Genomic DNA, 25,247 nt, shown 5'->3' with positions numbered 1-25,247 from the left:
ACATCTTTCACACGAAGTGTCAACGATTTACCTTTAGTCTAAATGTCAAGTTATTTTGAAGCTGGAGATTGAGTTTTGGTGCCGTTTTCATTGGCATCTACCACTTCTAACCTGCACTAAGATGGCGGACCTGGCTTCAACTGCTTGTATGTTAGTTATATAGATGTGCTCCATCTATTGGTCTTATGTGATCGTTGATTTAAACTAACGGAATTCTGATGAAAATTTGATCATGAATTATTAGCAGTTTTGCAGGATGATTAACAATAGTTTTTTTTTTATTTAAATTGCTTGTTAGTTGGCAACAAATCTTAGAGATGTGTATACATTTTTTAGGAAAAAATTGAATTAGCAGATGCCATGGTAAAGAAGTGTACTAGAAAAAGTTACTGTCGCCTCATCCAATTTTTACAGCAGTCAGCTGTTGACATGCTAGGCGAGCAACCGCGACAGTGAGGACGGGGAACAGCTGATTTCATGTTCCTAGTTGGCAAATTGTCTGCTAGCTACTAACGTACACATGCATAAGCCACCAGCGGTAGCACCAGTAGCCTCAATGAATATATAAACACTTGTGTTAAGGTTTAAATACAGTAGTCAATGTTATTACTGAATTTGATACTATACATATTGTTACTAATATATGAAATGGAGAAAAACGTTACCTTAAAAATACAAAATTTCCCAATTTATATCCAGACCTTTTTAAATAGCTTAGAAAACAAATAATTTAGTATATCAAAGTGTTTTTGTACGGTTATTGGTAACAGGACAAATTCAAAAATTGTAAATTTAAAATTCCCTTGTTATTCATATAAAGAATATTGTAAAATGTTGTAGTTTGCTTGTTTATGGATATATTTTGATCAAACTTGGCAAATTTATTCAAACAATTACAAAACTATTTGGATCATGAACGGTACTCTAGTTTTCCCAAGGTAGGACACGTGAATTGGAATTTTTGCGTTATAGTGGGGGAGCTACGTATATCAAAACTGCAAATTGTGATAAGAAAACCCCTTTTGGTATGAATGTAGGTTATGGTCCGACAACTAAAATAAGATGGGGAGGCATTGCCCAAAGTTGTTATAATCCAAAATGGCAGCCATTTTTCAAAATGGCTGCCCATATTTTGTGTTTACTTAGTTATTCACTGATAAAAGCTTGAAAATGGCATTAACACTATTAAATATTGGTATAATCTTAATCTGGAGATTCCGGCCTTCAATTTAATACCAAGTTTGTAATATATTACAATTATATCATGTCTATAATATAAGGCTGAAAATGTACTCGTTTTCAGCCAATTCTGAAGGTCATCAAAAAGCTGTTTATTTTAAGAGTTAAGTTTTTCACCTACAACGTTCTATTTACAACGTTTCCTACAATTATTATTATTTTTCCTCTTTGCCAACATCCATTTTAAGACATAAGGAAAATACAAGTTAAGCGAATTCACTGGAAAGAGAGTGTTTTCTTCTTCCTTGAGATGTTTTTTTTCCATAAAATATAAGAGGATTAAATGTCAACAAAATTATGTCACTTTCAATTATTTTTCTCTACCAAGGTTGGCAATGCTAAATAGACAAATATTGCCAAACAGCTGATACTACAGGTCATTGTTGTGTTTATTATTATGTGTCACTCACGTTCTGAGTGTAGTTTTATTAGGAAACCCTGTAAAATGTGGCCGTCACACCGGGCCTAACACGATGCTAGTTCTGGGGGTTTTATTTTTTTCTTATTTGAGTGAATGAAGATTGGATTCTAAAAATGACAAAGCGGTTACACTTAGTTCCTCAGAGTGACTTGGGTGGATACTAACCAAAAGCTGTTGATCGGACTATTTTTATATTGCGCCAAAAGACAGATAATTATAGATTGCTTTGTCCTAAAAATAATAAAAATGTAAATGCTACATGTAACGCATGTCAAAAACTTTCAGAACTTTGATGATCTGAATGGCTTACCCGCCGATATTGATATAAATGTTTTCAATGAAAATCGGTGTGGAATGAAATGAACCAGAAAATCAGAAATAATTTGATTAATAAACTAGTTTGAGAAGAAAAATTGTTCATGACCAAAAATCATCCACCAGAAAGTCTTCCACCAATAAAAGGTGCATTACTACAGCAAGTATCGAGTAGTGTGCAACATCACCAAACGATTGAGGTTGGAGTTTGCATAATGAGTCTTGGCTGTTTAAATGGTCGGAATTATTAGAAATTTCTGATTCCTGCAAAGAACTCATAAAATGTGTTTCAAATTCTGTAAAAACAAGTGCAGCTGCAGAACTGCTCGTTTATCTTGCACATTATCGTGCAAATACAATGAATGTGAACAATAATACCCCCGCCGCAGCAAACCTGCAGACCAAGCGAATTTCCATTTGTCTGAATTGATTTTCAATTAAATCTATTTAAACAACATTAGTTTTAACGAGTACCTAGGATTGTTGCTACAAGGAAACTAATAAAGTTAGTTTTTCAGTCAAATATTAATAGCTTGGTATAAGATAAATAAATTCACCATTTTTATTTACATATATCCATAAACAAGCAAACTAGCAACATTTTACAATATTCTCCATAAAAATAACATGAACATTTTAAATTTACAATTTTTTTATTTTTCTCTGTTACCAATAACCCTACAAAAACACTTTGATATACTAAATCATTTGTTTTTAAGCTCTTTAATAAGGTCTATACTATATTAGATATATAGAGAGGTATAGAGGTATAGAGATATATATTGGAAAATGTTATGTTTTGAGGTTCAACAATTAGAAAACCCAATTTTTACCCCATAAAACCCCCTGTAAAACACCGTTCCTATGGTCCGATCATGTTGATCATGTTGAACTCTTTCAAGTTTATTCCGCCTTACACCTTTAAACCAAATTTCATCAAAATCGGACAAAAATTACTCAAGTTATCGTGTTCACGGACACACACACACAAATATATAGGTACATATATAAAAAATTGAACGAATGGTGTTTTTTGCCTCTGGTGACATTAAAATGACAAAGTAAATAGGTCCCGGGCCTAGGTCTTACCATGCTACCTACGGTAATAGCTACTTCCCTATAGGCAAATTAGCTAAAAATGGTGTTGGTAGAAATATTCTGCAACTTATAAAATATAGCGTGTTTTTTTATTTGCTGATATAAATTTTCTGTAAATAAATTTACGTTTATTACATTATTATTTAACTTGTTTACTTACCTTATACCTAAAAACTAAAACATTGATCAGAAACACCATTTTGCATGATGTATATCAAAAGAAAGTATATAAAACCCAAAATACGGGCAGCCATTTTGAAAAATCGCCGCCATTTTGGATTATAGCAACTTTGGTTGGTGCCTCCCCATCTTATTTGCATTGCCTAACTTAAAACTACATTCCCACCAAAGGGCATACTCTTATCACAATTTGCAGTTTTCTTATGGTTTTTTTACTGTAGCTCCCCCACTATTACAGGCACAATGACAGTAAGAATCAAACAAACGTACAGATATATAAACAAGACTCGTTTCGGCTATCTTATTATATACAACGTAGAAATAACCAAACACTTCATGAGTCTACGCAATGTACAGACAAAACAGTAAAGACTTTACAATCTTATAACTAACTATCTGCCCATGCTTAGCAACGGGGTGAGAATCTTTGGGTCTCTAATTCCACCGTAAAAAAATAGTATATTTCGTACCTAGGGCCTAAAGTGAGGTTTTGCCGACTCGATATCGGGTTTTAAGTTCGGGACGAAGTCGAGAACGTGAAACGATCGAGAGCTGCAAACCCATTTTGGCTCGTGGTACGAGCGGTTTTTTTTACCCAAGTATGTTTTGCAATATAACGTCCCTCTTATTTATGTGAAATATTTTGAGGAATCAGCAAAATCAAAAATAACAATAAATAGTTGTCTAGGCAGCTGTGACAAAAAACAAGTCTATTGCAATGCCATGGATACAGCTTGTGCATTTAATATACATTAATGTTTTAAGTAAATAGGCGAACAAGTAATTTTGCGGCCCTAGGGATGTAAACCCCTGCTCGGTCCCCATATGACGATGACAGCTGGCATGGCCAGCAAAACGTAACTTTCAGCCACCAATATAAACCAGCTAAATGTATGTAAAACAGCTAAAAACATCATAGTGAGGTGAAAAATTCGTTACGCATACTTTTACATTACCATAAATTAATTATATGCATACAGAAAAAACGGAGTCATACTTATTGCGTATTTTAATGTAAACTAGTGGCTTGTAGGGACATAGTCCCTAAAAAGCTACGGAAAAGGAATTATTGTTGGAATATTTAAACAAACTCAGAATCAAATTATCTATATGTCAGGATAGGCCTAGATATCCCACTACAACATATCTTTTGTGCAAAAAAAAACAAAACAGTTTGTTGTTTGTCTTTGTTTGCTTTTGTTGATAACGTTATGTTCAATAAAGAATTTGAATGATTCCTGAGTTTAACTGCTAAAGGCAGCAAACATGTTTAAGAATAAATATTGGTTTATTAAGGTAGCTTTGGTTTTTTGGTTAATGCTGATAACAAGGCTTCCCCGATTGAAATACAGTATTGGAAATTGTCTTCGTCAAATAAGAAAAGGCAAAAAATGGTGTGTTGAGATACCCTACCCAGTTATTATTTCTAAGTCTATGCTCATTTTGTAAAGGTTTAACAAAATTATTCTTAAGTAAAGGCATCCCATTGACAGAACTTGGACCTAAATTTGTTTGTGATCAACATTAAAAAACCGCTATTAGCCTAGTGTAAGTATGTGGTGTTAATCCTCCTAAAGGTGCGATTGATTTACATATTCTACCAAAAAAGGGCCTAGTCAACGTCTAATTACCAACTATTTTGCGGCTAGTTAGGGTTCCATTACCCAGTTATCGAAACTAATCACGACATAAATATTTTTGGTTCGTTTAAATACCTGTACGAACCTACTTCATCTCTATTCCCAAATTGTTTTCTAAGAGTAACCGTTGAGGTTATTCCACTTCATACAAAATATTGATTAAACACTTCAATAAATCTCAAATATAAATGTTAGTAAATTAAAAAAAAATTGGAATAAATCTTTTACATATGTTTTGAAATAAAAACAAAGAAGATCTTCTTTTAATCTTGAATCGTTTCTTAAATCTTGAAAACAATTTATTTCAACTTTGACATTACTAAAAAGTCTTGATTATTAAAGGTAACGTTATCCCTTTATATAGTTGGTTTTATATAGTATACATTACATTGCAGAATTGACTGGCAAATGAGTAATCCAAATGTAAGCTTACTTGCTAATGATAAAATCACGATCAGCTGGATTGAAGTAAACAAAAATCAGCAGTAAATGCCTTCTAATGCTATTCTTATGGAGAAAATTGTACGTTATATCTAATTTTGTGTCAAGATTTTGGGAATTTCACTATTTTTCCCGCCGTCACGGGATAAAGACCTTTAATTTGAGCCCTCTCACGTCGTTCTACGACTTCCCAGTCGCCCACAATTTTGACGCAAAGAATCGGCTTACGTAATTTATATATAGATTCCCATGAAACTGATAATTTACCCAGCACATTAAGGCCTTTATTCCAAGTATCTCAGTTCGTAAACCATACATACAATGTGACGATAAAATATCAACAAAATAGCATGTAGTTTTATGTAATCCTCACGACATTTCATTTGGTCCATTGACTTTAAATCCAATAATTGTAAAAATTATTGGAGCTTTGAAAAAAACTTCATATAAAATCCTTACACTAATAAAAGACGACGTCATGAGCGCGGGAAATGAGCTACAGCGGCTAGGGCATAGCCACATGAATACAGAACGGAATGAAGGAACTAGAACGGAGAACTGGCAACAGCGCACGCGAGAAGTAGGGGGGGCGCACACACCGCTCAAGCACTACAACGCATTAGTGGCATCCTGTCCACACACTGTTGATATATGCCGATTTGTGGCATGGTGCCACAATTTAAAAACTGGAATGTTAGATGTTAAAATGGAGTGTTCATTAAAAATATCGATGCAGACATGTTTCTACCACCTTCCTTCATCCACTGGTGGCCGCAGGTTGAAAGATGCCACAATTAGGTGTTTGCGAGTATTCGGTAAAACCCCGTATGTGTGTGTCTGTGTGTGTGTCTGGATGTGTACAGAGCTAGGGACTACACCTGTGGTCCGATTTCAATGAAATTTGGTATGTAGGTTCTAATCCGTGGTATCTCCAGGCGTTTTTTTCATTTTTTTGAAATTTTGTTTTTTTATGGGGATTTCCCCATAAAAACCCATAAAAAACTGGAAAAATCGGATTTTCTCAAAAATGGCCCGAACGATTTTGATAAAAATTTAGTATGTTGTAGCCCTTTAAAGTCTGAACAAAATGGTACAAATCCCATTTCTGTAAAAATTATGGTTCAAAAGTTATGGTAAATTATGTTATTTTCCCATAAAAACCCCATAAAATAACAAAAAATAGGATTTTAGACAAAAATCTGGTTTTGATTTAACAGAGTATGTTATGATCCTTTCAATTTTGATAGTTTTCGTCATTTTTTAGAAAATGTTATTTTTAATGGGGATTTTCCCATAAAACCCCATAAAAAACTGGAAAAATAGGATTTTCTCAAAAATGGCCCGAACGATTTTGATAAAGATTTAGTATGTTATAGTCCTTTATATTCTGAACAAAATGGTACAAATCCCATTTCTGTAAAAATTACGGTTCAAAAGTTATGGTGGATTATGTTATTTTCCCATAAAAATCCCCATAAAATCCAAAATTGGCTAGAACAATTTTGATAAAAATTTAGTATGTTATAGTCCTTTAAATTCTGAAGAAAATTTTACAAATCCCATTTCCGTATATTTACACTTACCAACACATGAGAAAGGTTGTTGACAATCTTATGGGAGAAAGTATGTGTCAGAATGCTGATACCGTTTATTTCAGCTTAACTTAATCTAATACTAATTACCTGCACCAAAATGGCAGGTACAGGAGTCAGTTTGTCCATGTGAATGTAGGAGAAAGATTCACAAAGTTGGCCTTCTCTGGCTGCGACGTAACACAATCTACATTACACACAATTATACTTAATTATATTTCCTGTATGATACAGGCGGAAAAATAACATGAAAGTTTAATTAGTGCGTGAAAAAGTTTGGTAGTTTGAGTTACCCTAACGCAGTGGAGTGTAAGTAAATGCAAGACAAGATCAGAAAAATCCTAAAATTTTGTTATCTATTTTTGTAATTAAATTAATTGAGTTAATTTATAAATAGATCCCTAAACAACCAGACATAAAACAGTTTGAAATATTGGTCAAAATATCTCCAAGAGCAAAAAAAAAAAAAACTTACATTACTGCCCTAGGCTCTCCCTTATGTAAATGGTTACATCAGTAAATGAAAAGTTTATTTCACAAGGAGAAAAGTATAAAATATACTCTCAAATGTATTTGAAGAACTGAATTTCAAATAATAAACTTCAAGATATAACTACCTTGACGCAGCAAAAACATTGCACAATCCAGAGCCAAAAGCTGAGAATGCAACTCCGAGACAGATTACGAGCTTCCACTGGCCGAAGACCAAGTCTCCGAAAGCCTAAAGAATCATTTACATGTTTATCATTTGGAAAATCAGCTAAACAACTTTTTACCTTACAATAATACTAATGGATAATAATAATATCTGAACGATTAGAGAACCGATAAGATGTAAAACTACCTCTAAAGGATGTGTTTAGAATAAGAAGAAATTTAAGATAGAAAGATTTTATCTTTGACAGTATACAAACTACTGTGACATATTCCTAATTATTGATTTTATTATACACATATAAGTTGCATTATTATGATTTCTAGTCCTCAAACTGTAGTTCTAGCATTGTTTATGTTTAACATGTGAACTTACGACAGCGACGGCTGGTTCAGACACCATCTGAGGAATAGTAAGCATGGTGAGGTAGGCCAGGTTCATACTGAGATACAATCCCGTCACCATGGGAACTGCAATGAGGATGCTGCGGAGTACATTCCTGTACAGAATTAATCAGATATAAGAAACTCAAAAAATGTACTGGGATTAGGAGTGAACACTACTAAACCAGAAAGATAAAATTATGAAATTTTCATGGATGAGAATCGCAATCAGGATGCTGTAGGAACACTCGAATGAACCATAAAAATCAAGTATAGTACCAAATGATAGATCTAAGAAACTCAAGTTTCTCTACTCATCAACCAATTTATGAAGATAAAATCTATCAGAATACACACAGAAATGGACCACAGAGATGAAGTATATGATTGCTAATTCAAAGAACTGAGATGAGGATTCAGTTTTTTGGTCAATTGGCAACAGCTGACAAGTTTTCTTACTTGTTCGATTGGCTCCCTTAGGTGCTGCTAAAGTTTAGGAACTTTACCTGTCAGGATCCTTGATTTCTTCAGTAACACCAGTCACAATGCACCTGAAATTGTATTCAAATTACTAGATTTTTATCATCGTAATACTGCAACAAAAACAGCCGTTTTATGCGTTGTGGGACTTACATTTCCTCCCTAAAAAGTTAAAATCAGCTGTTGTAAGCTTAGTTATAAATTTAGATTATAAAGTAATCGCATGTATCAAAAGTATGTATAGATTGTTCTATTCAGTTGTGTCTTATTGTAGTATTCTTGTTGATACTGTATAGTTATAAATATCAATAGTATTTTAGTAAGTGCAATGAAAGAACACATAATTCAATAAAAATTCACCAAGATCTTATAAATATAATTTAACGTCCTCAGAAAACGTAGCCAAGGTTTTAACACTTAGGTTGCCATTTGAGTTTTCTAAGATGCACCTATAAAGAATCTATCAATTTTTATAAGTATGCTCTTTGACCTTACCATCCATCAAAAGTATAGAGGCCGCTGTAAAACGCCATGATGAGAGCTTTTGTGGAAAAATTAGTCCCTTCAAAACCCAACGGCAAATCCTTAGCCTGACCTGAAAACAGACTCTGCTTAGACCTATAAGGCTGAAAAATTCACAACCTTTAACTTAAAGTTCAGGTTGCCACCCACATTAAAAATACAATATGAAATTTAAATTATGGTTGAAACTGAAACTAGAATTTTGGAATCTAGAAACTAAAACGTAACTAATCGAATCCCGAATCTCAAAAGCTAAACGCAACACTTTTTTACTTGTCTGGTTACAAAATACAGGATTATTAAAAAAGAATGGTGAAAAACTAAACACTTGGAACATCTGTTTCCGGGATTTCAGCTGATTGTTACACTAATGGAAAGGGCGTGTTTAAGTTTGTTTTGAAAAGGTTATTTTTGTCTCAGTTGCTTGGTTGTGAGTACCATGAAGCATGTAAACAAAATCAAAGAATATCCACAAGAATCGAAGCTATCATGCGTTTTGGCTTATCAGTATGCTTCAATGCTTTTAATAACTTCAGTTTGTACGAGTTGTGTCCCAAATGTCTGCGTAAAACCGAAGTACGTGAAGTTCCTACCAGCTTTGACTGTCGAGGTTTTTGACTCTGTGAAAACTCAGTTTAGATTATCTCCACAGCGTCTGGCGAAGTGTTATGACGGCCCAAACTCTTACCGGCACACTAAAATCCAGTTGTCTTAAATTGTCTCATCCAGGGGTTGTTCTACTTTAGCTTTTTTTACCATTGAACTGTTGTTTTAAAACTTATAACCTAGCAGAGGGACAAAAGGCAACTAAAGACTAATTTTCTTTATGGCTTTGCCCCTTTAGCATTTGATTAAGTTCTATAGTTTCTTTTCAAAACTAAAGATGCTGACCAAGTTGTAATTTAACAGCTGATTCTTTAACCACAGTGAATTTGTAAATAAGAGAGGAAACAAATTTTAAACTTTATCAAAATGAGTAATTTGTGCATGGGTCCCCTCGTGAAACTTAAATCAATTAAGTTAAATGTTACAATGATACATATAGTACATAGGCAGTAGTATGTTTGTAGGTGGCAACCTTGGCTCTCTGAAGGTAAATACCTGTGAGTTGGACATAGACGGCTCCTAGGATGACCATGGCGCAGATGCTCAACTTGAGGTAGGAGAACAGGTTCTGGACACTCACGTACAACTTGACACTAACTAGGTTGATGTAGCCCATGATTCCTGCAGAGTAAATACAATATAGCCAAACGAAGCAACAACAGATATTTAAGTTTCTTTCTTACACACCTCACTGAGACAGTGCTGAACTTTATATATGTATTTTAAGCTGAATATAGGATGTAGAATGGAGGGGATGATACCATGACGGGACCGGGCCATGGTGGGAACGGCCAAAAGGTCGGATATCGGGAGGAACATAACCTGCAGTCTCCGCGACATCGGTAATCGTCTCCCGCTACTGCGGCAACACCCGTTAGCAAAACCATAGACTAATCAACACAAGTAGACTCCTCATCCCATTGTACATTTTGAAGCTTGTTTTTTGTGTCTAGTTCATGTACGTCCACACAGATCACTAGTGTAGACAAAATTTTGTTTCTATTATTTTAGGGTTATTTTCATGATTTGTGCTTTACTATTTGGTTATATGACTAGTAGACCAGTTATTGTTTATGATTATGCAGTTTTATTTGGTTAAACGATGTTTTAAATGACTGGAATATCAAGAAACAAATTGTAAACAAAACATAACCTCTACAGTTGGACGTACAGAACTAACAATAAAATTGGCTTCAGCTGTTCCATAAGGATGACAAATCTACTAAGGGAGTATGTTTTATCTATGGCAAAACTTTCAGTTTCCGTGACTTAAGCAATCGTTTCCTGCAACAGGGGCAGCTCCGGTTATTGGCGCCAATGGTGCTCTTCTGCCGTTATTACGGCAACATCCGCAATCGGCCTTTCAGTCAACTGATTGCACTGGGAGTTATCACCCAGACAGGAAACATGTGGACGGTCGGATATCCCGAGGAGTAATTTATTCCGAGGTCGGATGTGAAGGGTTCTACTGTAGCTTTGTTACTGACAAAGTTGTTTCTTTGTTTTTTTTAAATACTGACTGATGTCTCTTTAGCCAGGTTAATTTCTGAAAAGCTCAAAAATAAAAAGTTTTCTACCTTATTGTTTTTTTTTTATAAAAGTTGTTGGGTCATATCAGTTGCTATATCTTATTCTTATTCATTATATTAGCGGTAAAATAGTTAGTGTATTCAACAAAAATTAGTAATTTAGAATGCCACCGACAGCTTGCATCAATAGTCAAAGATCATTGTTTGGATAAGCTGTAGTTATAAGTTTACTTAAACTTATTGAGCAATAGAATGTTTACCCCAAATTTTACAACATTAAAATCTTAAACCATTTTTTATTTAAAAGGTCTGGGTTTGAAAAAAAAACAACACACTTACCCAGAGCGAGAAACCGAATAAGAAACTTGACATTGTCTTCAGTAACTTCGTCTAAATCAGCATTGAACATAGAGACCAAAGGTTGGTGGATGTACTCAGTGAAGGTGTAGCAGAAGATAGCAAGAGTGGCTGGGTAGACGACCAACACGTTGATCCATACGTAGATGAACCCTGTGATTGGTCCGTAGAAAGGATGAAGATCTCTGAACGCAGCTTGGAAGAAGGCGTATTGACCACCTGATTTGGGGATCACCATACCGAGCTCTGCAAAGGCAAGGGCCCCTGCAAGTTTAAATGAAAAATTTTTCAGAATAATTTTAAGTTATTTTAACTATACAGAGTTGTTGATTATTTTGGAGTAACTATTTTTTCCTCCTTGCAAAGAAGGATTTGTTGATTTATTCGCTACCTAGAAGTTTATTTTTCAGTGATGGTAGCTCTCTTTTAATTGAGGTGTTATTGCAAATACTTTCTATGATGATAAAAAAAAAACAAAAAAAAAACAGTATTCATGAATCTGATCCTGTTCTCACCTGGGAGAAGATCAGGTAAAAGATCCCGAAACATTGTAATAAGTTATTTTACAAAACATGATGGAAAACGTCCGAAACTATCCCACAAATAAAACGTCACCTTCACACATAATTCCAGTGCTCGATTTGTGGGGGAGCACGGCAGAACAGAGTTCCGGTACTTCTATTTTGGAAAGATAAAAATATTGGCATAAATAGGTACTACTTACATTAAATAGGTTACAGTTCCGGCACCTCATTATTTACAACTTGAGCACTGCATAAATCTAATTATTTATAAATAAGTTGGACAAATATATGGCTTGACAAATATTGTTAATGGATTCTACTGAATGTTGATGGTCTTCTGTTAAGTTCACACTACTCTCTGTGTAAGATTGTAGAATTTATCCATTTATCTGCAATATTTATACGTAACATTAAACAGTATGGGTCAACATTTTTTATTGGTTATGTTAGGTTTTAAAAAGTCAGCAAAGTTGTAACAATTCAACCAACAATTTACTATCCACAAAAAGATTGTATAATCTCTAATCAGAAGTGCAAGAATAGCACTAGAGCGATTAGGATACTCTCTTCTAGTACTGGTACCAGTATTTATTTTTATTATTTTTACTTTTTTCAACACTCATTTCACTATAAAACTTTGTGATAAAGACACTTTTAAAAGTACCTAATAAGGAACGGGACACAAACATTGTTACCTAAATTATTAATAAACATGTTTGTCTATCGGCGCCCAACTTACCTAGAACTGAGATACCTCCGCAGATGGCCCAAATTACCAAACTCATTCCAACTGATCCGGCGTGGATGAGAACTATTCCAGGCGTAACAAATATCCCTGAACCTGTAATATCGAAGATATTGTGTTCCTTGAATATCCAATGATTAAATAAGTAAAATTGAATTAAGTAAGTGCCAATAGGAATATTATATGGAAAATGAGTGTTGAACGAATTAAGCTTTTATTGACGGAGATCAGCTGTTTTTTAGCCAAGACCACCTCAAAAAGCTACTAGCATATATCAGGATCTAACCAGCATAGGCTTGCTCCGTTAAGAAGACAAGCACCAGCGGTCGCGGAAAAATAAGGGTCGCTTACCAATATTCCCCACTACACCACTGACAAGCACCATATCTATTCAGCTGGCAGAGGCATTAGATGTAAGGATTTAATAATAGGTAATTATTTATACGATGGAAAACAAAATAGGTTATAGAAATTAATCCATGTTGTTTGAATTTTTACTATAATAGTTGGATTGATGTCAGTCTGAAAGGACCTGATTGTCTTCTTGGGATGTAAAAAGTGTATCATAAAGAGGAAGGATGGACTTGTAATGAGGGAGTGGAGGAGGATGCTAAATTAGTTCAAGAAAGTCTACAGATAGGTACCTATGTGTTTCAAGAAATAGTTCCTGAAGGTAAAGATCTTTCTGACAAAAAATTTAATTATCTGAGTATGATAATGAAAAGTCATAGAGCTCAGATTTAAAATCAAGATAAATGCTAAAGAGAATATAGACTCAGAAATTCGTAATCTTCAATTTTGGACTTTGGTTCCATATATGTTTGATAAATCGGATGTAAACAATACAAATCTTAACTGTAGAACTTATTCTACGCTCACCTTAAAATCTTTATTCATTTACAAACTGTATCAAGTAATTTTAAACTACTCACCGATTGTTCCGTTGACTATGAGGTTAACAGATGCCACAAGACTTAGTTCTCGCTTCAGCTGGGGGGCTTTAGGCTTAAACAGGATGTTGCTAAGCCTCTCGATGCTTCTGCGCATAATATCGATGCCGGGAACACTCAGACGACTGGTCAAACTGGATATGCTTTGCGTGATGTTGTGAACATTGAGGCGCGACATGTTGGGGGAACCCTAATAGATTGTGCTGAAACACTGAAAGAATGTGCTGGAAACACTAACTCAATGTGCAGAAAACACTGACTGAATGTCCAGGAAACACTAACTGAATGTGCGGGAACACTAACAGAATGTGGAGGAACACTAACGGAATGTATGGGGAACACTAACTGAATGTCCAGGAAACACTAACTGAATGTCCAGGAAACACTAACAGAATGTGCAGGAACACTAACTGAATATGCAGGAACACTAACAGAATGTAGGGGAAACACTAACAGAATATGCGGGAAGCACTAATGGAATGCCTAGGCCATAGAACCACAAAGAGAATTTTTGGGAACACTAACAGAATGTCCAGGAAACACTAACAGAATGTGCAGAAACTTTAATGAAATGTCCAGGAACACTAAGACAACATACGGGGTAAAGGCTGATTGGAAACGCTAACAAGTCACTGCATCACTGATCCAAAGATTTCTATCGGTTATACAGACTTTCCAACTCTCCATCATTATCAGATCTTGTGATAGCACAGATCAACAGATAGCGATCGGCCTTCAACTTGTTATAGCTTTTTATGTAAGAAAAGCCAACCAAATACCTTGTAGCTATGAAAATAGTATTTAGCTATTTGTTTGATAGCTAGTTGCACACTTATTTTGAATTCCACCTAAAAAATGTTTTTTCTTTACATAACTTCAACTCCATTAATGACAACATTGGTTTTATAATGTTACATTTTTTGCAAAAACATTGAACAAGATTAGACGTTACTGAATTTAAGATCAAGAGAAAATATGAATATAAGCCGGTTTCTACAATGCTTATGAACTGCTTTACTTTGTCATCATATTTAGGAAGAGAGGAGGAAACATTGACTCCTTAAAGGGGACTCCTAAAAAAAAATTTTCATAATTCTTTTACCATCGTTGCAGTTTCAGTTATGTATGACTTTAGGTACGGCGCATGGTAGAAAATGAGCATGATGTTTGAAAGACTTCTTGTCGTGGTTGTGGAGTATGTTATTTATATCAAAATTAAATACATTTTTGCAAATGGACACTGAGAATGAATTAGTATATTTTATTTTGGCTACAACAAAGTCAAGCTAATGTCACAATACTGCCAGAAAATATGCCGATGATTTCAGATTTGACAAGACGTAAAAACATACACTTTTAGATATACTTTTTCAGTAAAAGTTTGCTACTTGTGAATGTTACTATTTTTTCTGTCATTGTTGGCGTTGACACAAATATTGGACATATTCTCTCCACTTACAGCCCAAAAGTGATAATAACAATTATTGCATGAAAAACTTTGACATTGGTAAAAAACTTAACACTTGCCATTTTATAAAGTTTCAGAAAAAATTTTAATAAATAATTTATTAGCAGATTCATAATAAAATACAGTCAATAATAAATTGTAGTAATAAGTAGAATGTATAAAAAAATATAAGATGTATAAATTAATGGAGGCTTATGGATAAATAATCATGAGTAAAATGTGATGTACAATTTTTAAAACTATAAAACTATTAATAATTATATAAAATATCCATGATTTACAATGGTTAACTATAGTCCAAATTACATTTAACACTGTCTTGGAAGGTAAAACCTTGATTACAAGAGCTTATTAGATATCAAACTGTTAAAACACAGTATATATAATCAATTTATGTTTAAACAAATTCTTAAAAAATACAAAAGTACCAGCAATAATGTATAAACTACAATGCAACTGTACAGTATAAAAGATAAATTATCACAAGTAAAAAGATGATCTGTAACAAAAAACAATAACAAATTTTGTCTAGATTCAATAAATATTAGCTTTTGACATAAGGCAGCCAAGCAGGAAAATGGGTCAAAATGCACAAAGTTTGAACAGGCTTTTTGCTAATATTTCGTTCAATGATTTCAACAACAGTTGCAATGGTAACTGAAGATTTTACTGAGCAACAATCAGGATAACAATCGGGAGTAATGTCTAAAACAGCAACCAAAGATTGATACTCAATGGGGTACAAGAGTACAAAATCTTTTTTATTCCCTATGCATGTTAACCTAACGTCATCAATAAACTGACTTATGACACTGATAGCAGCTTTGTATTGTCCATACAATTTTACACTTTCCTGTAAAACCTCATTAAAAATACTTGTAACTGCACAAAATATCCTTGATGAATTACAGCTCCACTGCAAAATTCTTTCATATCTTAAGTCCCTTAATGGACGGTGACTGTTGAGTTGAACTGATTGCGTAAACACTTCAAGAACGTCTTTTTCCAAGAAGTAACAGTGATGAGAAATAACATCTTCAATTGTGGAAATTGTGAAGTGCTTCAATCCTAAAAAAGTATTGATATAAACAATATAAAGTTATGTATTGGTCAAAAATAGTTTTTTACTTTGAATAGAAATGCATCTCAGTTCGTACCGAAAGTGAGAGAAGTAGTCATTGTCAATTTTTTTCAGCTAGCCTACTGAATCTTATTTGATCTAATCATAATACATGATAATTAGGCCTACATTCTTTAATACCTAAAAATCCATTGTAAATACAAACAAGTAAATGTAAAAGAAAAAATTTTAATGCTAAAAAAATGTATTTTGTTTGTATTAACAAAAATCTTTTCTTACCACTGCAGTATAAACAGCCGTTTTTAAAACATGCATTGCAGGTCTAAGCATTTTTACTCTCTAGGGAGTAAAAATCATCTGTTGTAAACAGTTGTAAATTTCAACTGTGGCAATCGTATCGATCAAAATTATTTATCGATTGATTTATTAGGTAAGGTTTTGGCCTATTGTTGTTGATTGTTCGACATATCGATGGTATAATGTACTGTAATACAATCGTTATAGATGAATTGATTGAATCATTTCCTAACAGGTTATCTTTACATAAAAATTATTTTGTTTTATAGCTTTGTTTGCTGATGCTATTTATGACGAAAAATATAGTTCACCACACGGGCAAAAAATTACTTTCTATTCCTCGCTCATTTCCCGACCTCGGGAATCGTAAACTTAACCTTGGGTCAAAAAGAGTTACTTTAGGCCCTAGTGATGAAATACAATACAATGAAATATAATTGTAAAATATACTAAATTACAATTTTATATAGGTATATATATACAAATATTAAAATATTTTATATATTTAAAAATATATATTAATATATTTTATATATTTATTTTAAATATTTACAATTTTTTAATACCTAAATAGATTTTAGGCTATATCAGCTAAATCCTGAAAAGAAGGCGAAGGACAAATTTTTATTCAAGTTACCTGAATAATTCCACAATTGGGCAAGAAAGTGATTTCTCTCTTCTGAGGGTTCCATACTTATTGCAAGTTTTGCTATCCTTTCCAATACTTCGTTACAATGTTTTTCTTGTTCTAAAATATCACAGTTGCTGATGATTGCAAGGCCGACAGAGAGACTGAGCGCTGACTCACTACTAATTACCTTGAGAATACGCCTGAGATTTTGTGATGGGGTAAACAATGAGCAGCCACATTCTCTAAGACCACACATGATGCGAAGTTGCCTCTAAAACAATAACGGAAAATACATAGTTATTGGGTACAGCACAACGAAGATAAAAATTAAAAGAAAAATTAATTTGATACCTTTCGCTAGCTTGAATTTCTTACTGTAGAAGATAGTGGATGTAGGCCTATCCCATTATGTCCTTCAGCGGCAGAAGGAACTGACCAAAATGATACATTGGTTTGACTCATGGTGGAAGGAAAAAGGCACTTTGGTACTACATATACCAAGGCCACCCTTATACAGCGCTTACACAGCTTATAGAAAATATGACTCATCTGGTATCCTTAGATTCATAATGAATCGAGGAAAGTCCTACAAACATATTTATGATAACCCAATCTAACATAACCGCCGCAGCGTGCTGTAAAATTTATGGCCTCCGTATAATACCAAATTATCTAATTGCCTATATTATTTGAAATGCCCTGTTGCTGTCAAATAAGCATGGAGTTTTTCTGCTGACTTCTTCTACCAGTTTGACAGAAACTACAAGACATTCTACTACGGCGATCCATTAGAAGATTGGTTAAGAAATAAAGCTTGTCTTCAAAATTTCAACTATTCGATAAACATTATTCCTTATTTTTTAAACCTCTCAGTGCTAATTTTCAAACCTACCTACTGCAGAAGTACGTATAGTCAATACTGATGATAGTAGGTGGATGATTATTTAACATAAAAACACTGAGACGGTAAGGTGAAGGTGTTAGTCACATCCAATGCTAAAGGCTAAAAGACCAAAACCCGTGTTAGTTAGGACACCCCATGTATTAGATAACCAGATATAAATTATACACTTACCAAAGACTTGCTTTCTTCTGCATTCAAGCCATCTTGGAGATTATCACATACATCTTTGCAAAGACTTTCAATTTCTTTAGTGTTCATCTTCTTTGTCCATTCGGAATATTGAGTTCAAATAGGTCCTAAAAACACAAAATTAAATACAAAATAACATAATAAATAATATAAGCTTAGGCTTATATTAACTTAGTTACCACAAGCCAGTGATGACAGTGTTCCTTCTTTACCTGTCATGTAGAAGACTGAGACAATAACTGCTCTTTTAGACTAATAGACACCCTGATATAAAAAAAAGCTAGCGATTAGTACCTAGGCCTACACCGGTTTGAGAGATCTCAGCCTCAAATTGCAGTAGGCTTACAGAGTTGCTTACTTAAGTCTAAGTTTAACAGACCTCAGCTCAACCACGCCAAGGTCAATCAGTTGTAACAACTTTCTGATGCAAAATTCACTTCTAAATGACCGATGTTTTGATATTACATGCTAAAAGACTTTGGCTTAAACCTTAAATGAAAAATATGAAAACCCAACAGTGATAAATTATAGAAATGTAAGGAATATGTGGGATGTCGACGCTTATATTGAGCCGTATTAATAAAGATGAGGTAAACCTTTTACTTGCGAAAATTCAAGCAAATCCTTCAATCTGTATTAATAAAAATTAAAGCAAAACCTTTTGCTTTAGAAGTAAAAGGTAATCTATAGAAATTTGAGGTTTTGCTCATGACTTGAGTAAATGGTTATTAATAAAACTCACCATTTACTTTTTCTTTGAAGTAAATCCTTCAAAAATGATGCATCTGATCAGTAGCAGATTATACGTTTAAGTAAAAGGTGTGTGGTGGTTTTAGTGTGGTGCTAAATTTTAGCGAATTTCCTAAATAGGGCAAAAGCTATTCCGTAGGTCTCATGGTAAGACCTAGACCCATGAACCATTTACTTTTCCGTTTTCAGGTCCCCAGAGGCCAAAAACCTCCTCCGTTCAAATTCATATACATGTTTGCCCGTTAGCACGATAACTCGAGCAAAGGTGATCCGATTTTGATTAAATTTGGTGCAAACGTGTAAACCTACGTTTATTCTAAGGGATTCGCGAATCAGCATAATAGGATATGGAAACGATGGTTTATGAGTGGTTTTATAGGGTAATTGGATTTTAACATTTTTTACCCTAAAAACATAGATTTTAGCAACTTCTTTCCACGCCATTTTGTAGAGTTTAAAAAAAACTATTAATTTAGTATATCAAAGTGATATTATGTGCCTAATGGCTACGGAGAAAAAAAAAATGTAAATTTAAAATTTCCATGTTATTTTTATGGAGACATTTTTAAACTGTTGTAGTTTTCTTGTTTATGAGCATTTTTTGATCAAATTTGCATTCTATCATACTAAACTATTACATTTTATAAAAAAAACCTTTTTACCCTCCCTGTAGCAGTAAACCTAAGTACTCAGTTAAACTAAAGCTATTTAAATAGGGAATGGATGTGATATTGGAGACATTTTAGAGTACATCCAATCAGGCAAATGGAAATTTACTTAGTCTGCAGGTTTGCTGTGGCGGGAGTATTTTGTTTACCTCCTACAAAGCTATCAACATTTCAATAAAAACACACCTCAACACCTTCTTTGAATCAGCAAACTTAGGTACTCATTAAAATTAATATGGTTTGAATAGGAAATAAATCTGACAATTTTCAGGGAATATTTTAGAAGAAATCCAGCCAGAAAAGGAAATTTATTTAGTCTGCAGCTGCGGCGAGGGTTTCTGTGGTTATACAGTACTGCATGCTATCTACAAAGTGACAAATAGCATATGTTTAGTATTCATTTGTTTAAGTTGTGTTTGTAAATAATTACAAAACTAATCACAAAGCATATATGATGATTTCAATAAACAAATTTATTATGTACCCGACTAACTATTATCATCAACCAAATTCTATGTCTAGAAAGGGGTTAAGATTCTAGGGGTAAAATCCGGGGTAAAATTCCGGCCCACACACTCTAGATTTTATAATTTAGTTTGTTATGATTAAATTTAAAGCCAGATGCCAAACCATTACACGGAGTTGGCACAGTTAAGCCTTCGTGGGATATCAGTAGACAAAAATAGACAGGACCAGACGTGTAACATGTGATGTTCCTAAAGAACCATTTACTTCCGAGCAGAAGGATTTGCTCGGAAGTAAAAGGTAATCATTATTAATACGGTTTGAAGGATATGATTTTACTTTTACCTTTTACTAGAAGCAAATGCTTTTGCTTCATACCTTTTCCTTTTGAGCATATCCTTCTTTTTATTAATACGGCTCAATATGTCCCTCCCTATGATGACCATGAATTGAACATTGATTAAGTTATTGAGCCGTATTAATAAAGATGAGGTAAACCTTTTACTTGCGAAAATTCGAGCAAATCCTTCAATCTGTATTAATAAAAACTAAAGCAAAACCTTTTGCTTTAGAAGTAAAAGGTAATCTATAGAAATTTGAGGTTTTGCTCATGACTTGAGTAAATGGTTATTAATAAAACTGACCATTTACTTTTTCTTTGAAGTAAATCCTTCAAAAATGATGCATCTGATCAGTAGCAGATTATACGTTTAAGTAAAAGGTGTGTGGTGGTTTTACAGTGTGGTGCTAAATTTTAGCGAATTTCCTAAATAGGGAAAAAGCTATTCCGTAGGTCTCGTGGTAAGACCTAGACCCATGACCCATTTACTTTTCCGTTTTCAGGTCCCCAGAGGCCAAAAACCTCCTCCATTCAAATTCATATATATGTGTGCCCGTTAGCACAACAACTCAAGCAAAAGTGATCCGATTTTGATTAAATTTGGTGCAAACGTATAAACCTACGTTTATTCTAAGGGATTCGCGAATCAGCATAATATGATATGGAAACAGGGGTTTATGGGCGGTTTTATGGGGTAAAAATTGGATTTTAACATTTTTTACCCTTAAAAGATAGAATTTAGCAACTTCTTTCCAAGCCATTTTGTAGATCGAAGCTATATTATGCACCTAATAATGGCTACGGAGAAAATTCAAACAAATTATAAATTTAAAATTTCCATGTAATTTTTATGGAGAAATTTTTAAACTGTTGTAGTTTTCTTGTTTATGAGTATTTTTTGATCAAATTTGCATTCATTTCATACTAAACTATTACATTTTACAACAAAAAAAAAACACCTTTTTACCCTCCCTGTAGCAGTAAACCTAAGTACTCAGTTAAACTAAAGCTATTTAAATAGGGAATGAATGTGATATTGGAGACATTTTAGGTAACATCCAATCAGGCAAATGGAAATTTACTTAGTCTGCAGGTTTGCTGTGGCGGGAGTATATTTGTTACCTCCTACTAAGCTATCAATATTTCAATAAAAACACACCTCAATACCTTCCTTGAATCAGCAAACCTAGTTACTCATTAAAATTAATATTATTTAAATAGGAAATAAATCTGACAATTTTCAGGGAATATTTTAGAAGAAATCCAGCCAGGTAAAAGGAAATTTGTTTAGTCTGCAGCTGCGGCGAGGGTACCTGTGGTTATACAGTACTGCATGCTATCTACAAAGCAACATTTTGGAAAATATGTATAATCTATGGTATAATATGATGATTTCTATAAACAAATTTATTATGTACTTGTACCCGACTAACTATTGTCATCAACCAAATTCTATGTCTAGAAAGGGGTTTAAGATTCTGGGGGTAAAATCCGGGGTAAAATTCCGGCCCACTAGATTTTATAATTTAGTTTGTTATGGTTAAATTCAAAGCCGGATGCAAAACCATTACACGGAGTTGGAACAGCTAAGCCTTCAAGGGATATCAGTAGACAAAAATAGACAGGATCAGACGTGTAACATGTGATGTTACTAAAGAACCATTTACTTCCGAGCAGAAGGATTTGCCGTAAGTAAAAGGTAATCATTATTAATACGGTTTGAAGGATATGCTTTTACTTTTACCTTTTACTAGAAGCAAATGCTTTTGCTTCATACCTTTTCCTTTTGAGCATATCCTTCTTTTTATTAATACGGCTCATTGTATATAAATCAATGAAATGGGGTTTCTGTTGGAAATAAATAAATGAATCAATAGGTAGACTAGTTAACTTAAGCCTTTCAGTGCTAATGTACGTGACAATATATCGTTGGGCGTCTTTTTTCTGAAAAGTGCTAACTTATGGAACGATCTATCGTTGTACGCGTTTCATCCGAAAAGTGCTAAGTGACAATATATCGTGCCCGCGCGATTTTTGATCTCGTTTGAGTTTAGATGGGCATTGGTTGACTCGGGTGTTGTTTTGAAACAGCAATGGTATTTTTCGATTTCTCATAGGCCTACGACTGAGACATGATATATCGTTCCTTAGCGCTTTTGAGATAATGTTAGGCTAAACAATTTTATTTAAAAAATGTTTTTCTCGCACACAAGACTTTGCCCCCGTGGCAAGCCTAGAACTTTTCAGACAAAATATGTAAAAAACTCATTTTTAGGAAAATTACAAAAAAAATCTAGCATTGAAAGGGTTAACTTAAACCTCTTGTTGCACTAGGCCAGGGTAGCTTGAATATAAGAATTAACTGTGATTAATTGGGTTTAGATAAACGGATATTGGAAAAAGTATACCTAACTAAATTTCAAATAACATAAGAAAGTGTATACTTATGAGTTAAATATCACAAAATGTTTATTAGGCCTATGGGCCTGGTCATCAAATTGAATGTAGGCTATTCATTGACGGATCTCAGTAGCCCAATGTATCAGTTAGTAGATAATATAAATAACTGATATAATTACCACTCATGTAAACTATACCTTGTTAACAAATTTACTACGATAAGACAACTGTTAAGCAATTGAAAACAAAAACATTTAAAGATCACCACTTTTAAATTTGAATTTGAAAGTTTGAGGTTATGTGTTTCATTGGACTAACTGACAGACAGGACCGACTGACCAGTGTTTCCATCCGCAAGAAAAAAATATCCCTGGGCCAACGTCAAAAAATCCCTAGTTATCCCTAGTCCGTGTTCTAATAATCCCTCCAATTATCCCTCTTCGTCAAATCTAGATAACTTATTATTTTTGCAGCAATGCCAATGGATATCATGAATAGCCACCTAAATTATGGTAACTGGTGATAGTATTCTTCAATATCCCATATTATTTATAAAGTAATACTATATAAAAAACATTTTTGTACCATTAAAACCACGGCCATCTTTAACTCCAGGCAGGCCGCGGCCTGGTAGATTTGGCAACGTTGCAAGTACCGTAGTATTGTTTAGCGCAAGACGTCCTATAAGTTAACATGGAAATAAAACATAATAGAATCGAAAATCAAAGCAATATAATTTGAAAATCTATTTCTGTACATTCAATGTGGAGTCAACATTTTCATAGCCCAGTAACCAAGCTTTCGTATTCTTAAAAAAATACATAAATATCATTAGCTTAGTGTTCTCCAATCAAACACCTTTTACAACACTATACTTGAAACGTTGCCACTTCGAAGGCCGCGGCCTCCGGCCTGGAATTAAAGGTAGCCGTGATTAAAAACTGTCTATGTTGTACAAAACAAGATTAATTAATTAAAAAATGAAACAAATAGTTACTTTTAAAATTTTATAAACTAATAATTTTTATTTATAAGTATTTACAATTGTTTCAAAAATATTACTCAAGTGTCCAAATTTCAAACTTAATTGTCTTTTTCAAACATCGCCACCATGCCTTGGTGAAAAGGTTAAACCAAGTTACTTACTAACCAAAAAACATTACAGAAATCACCGGAAAACAAAATCAAAACGAAAACAAACATTCGACATTGACACAGGGCACAGGGCTACTAAGAAAGAAACGAATTACAACAGTAATCTAGATCTGCCATTCCATTCCACCGATCGACTCCAGCCCTTATTTGCTTGTTTCGTTTCGTGCAGTGTTGGCTGTTTCTCTTCCCTTGTGTGTTCCGACTTTGAAACACTACGTCACTACCACTACCTACAACCATAGATAAAACATACTCCTTGAGGAGTATCTTCTATCTATTATGCTACAATCGATTTGTTACCAAAACCTAGGGAAAAAGTAGTATAATAAATGTGTTATCAATACCTTGCAAAATTAGCCAAAATAGGTCCTTAACGTTGTTTAAATACAGCCATCATAACGTATTATTTTATCAATATTTCAATTTTATAATGTCAAAGGCCTGAAATCCCTAGAAAATCTAAAAAACCTCCAATTTCGCTGATTATCCCTAGTTATCCCTCAATCCCTTTTCAATCCCTCGAAGGCCCTAAATATCCCTAGAAAGGGATTTTTATCCCTCAAATGGAAACACTGCGACTGACATCTACGCAGTGTGTCCACAGGGGTACCACATTTTTGTACTAAATTTCCCTGAAAAATGTACAAGATTCCCTATTGTAGGTACAAGATCTTACAAAAGATAGAGTAATGCTACTTTATGGCTCTCTTTGTTATACAATAGAGACTAACCCAAGTTTTTTCGACGTTTTTATCCTTGTCGTGGTGGCACCTTGACGGTCTCCCATAGAAATACAACCATTAAATTAATCAGGCCTCCTCTCGACCTTCTCACTAAAACTTATAGTTCTAATTTTTTTATAAAGAGGGTTAGGGTTCACTTACTCTACGAATCATTGACACAATGAGCCTCCAAATATGTAATTCTTAAAACACATGGCTCACTTACTCTACAAATCATAGTCTATACGAGCTTCGTAAATAATATTGAAGGTTCACTTGCACTACAGGCTCGTATACTATACGAGCCGATCAAAAATATCAAATAAATGAAGAGGGTTCACTTACTCTACAGATCATAGTGCCTATGAGCCAAGCGTATGAATTCTTGAATAATTCAGGAATAAGCTCGTATAGTATACGAGCCAAAATACTGAATTTAAATAAATTACAGGAGTAGGCTCGTATACTATACGAGCCTATTTCATGATAACTATTACACA

General features: G+C 33.9%; 3 protein-coding genes across 4 annotated transcripts in view; 1 reads left to right on the top strand and 2 right to left on the bottom strand.

Moving 5' to 3' along the window:
• Positions 1-10,233, top strand: part of LOC128993938 (queuine tRNA-ribosyltransferase accessory subunit 2) — a 67,024-nt gene extending 56,791 nt beyond the window's left edge. Inside the window, exon 10 of the mRNA XM_054418073.1 lies at positions 10,037-10,233. The gene's annotated coding sequence lies outside the window, so the exon portion shown is untranslated. The remainder of the gene's footprint in view (positions 1-10,036) is intronic.
• Positions 1-13,864, bottom strand: part of LOC128993937 (b(0,+)-type amino acid transporter 1-like) — a 55,980-nt gene extending 42,116 nt beyond the window's left edge. The window contains exons 1-9 of the mRNA XM_054418069.1: positions 13,660-13,864; positions 12,722-12,823; positions 11,441-11,722; positions 10,068-10,193; positions 8,940-9,039; positions 8,471-8,515; positions 7,957-8,080; positions 7,544-7,647; positions 7,017-7,113 (exon numbers count right to left, since the gene is read on the bottom strand). Coding sequence (XP_054274044.1) covers positions 7,017-7,113; positions 7,544-7,647; positions 7,957-8,080; positions 8,471-8,515; positions 8,940-9,039; positions 10,068-10,193; positions 11,441-11,722; positions 12,722-12,823; positions 13,660-13,855 — 1,176 coding nt within the window. The 5' untranslated portion in view covers positions 13,856-13,864. The remainder of the gene's footprint in view (positions 1-7,016; positions 7,114-7,543; positions 7,648-7,956; positions 8,081-8,470; positions 8,516-8,939; positions 9,040-10,067; positions 10,194-11,440; positions 11,723-12,721; positions 12,824-13,659) is intronic.
• Positions 13,865-15,639: 1,775 nt separating this feature from the next.
• Positions 15,640-23,180, bottom strand: LOC128995249 (uncharacterized). 2 transcript variants are annotated; one of them, XM_054420200.1, is made up of 4 exons: positions 23,068-23,180; positions 18,230-18,354; positions 17,161-17,425; positions 15,640-16,213 (listed from the first exon to the last, which is right to left on the bottom strand). In XM_054420200.1, exons 2-4 carry the CDS (start codon positions 18,314-18,316, stop codon positions 15,690-15,692), a joined length of 876 nt encoding a protein of 291 aa, XP_054276175.1. In that variant the 5' UTR covers positions 18,317-18,354; positions 23,068-23,180; the 3' UTR covers positions 15,640-15,689. The 2 variants fall into 2 exon arrangements, with proteins under 2 accessions (XP_054276175.1, XP_054276174.1); XM_054420199.1 differs by having other exon boundaries at positions 23,050-23,159.
• Between the last annotated feature and the right edge of the window lie 2,067 nt (positions 23,181-25,247).

This window comes from Macrosteles quadrilineatus, unplaced genomic scaffold (genome assembly GCF_028750875.1).
Source record: "Macrosteles quadrilineatus isolate MER2022 unplaced genomic scaffold, UCM_ALF_1.0 Scaffold_5__1_contigs__length_97177068, whole genome shotgun sequence".
Taxonomy (NCBI): domain Eukaryota; kingdom Metazoa; phylum Arthropoda; class Insecta; order Hemiptera; family Cicadellidae; genus Macrosteles; species Macrosteles quadrilineatus.
The sequence above is the reverse complement of the archived record's forward strand: the minus strand, read 5'-3'. Positions and strand labels throughout refer to the sequence as shown.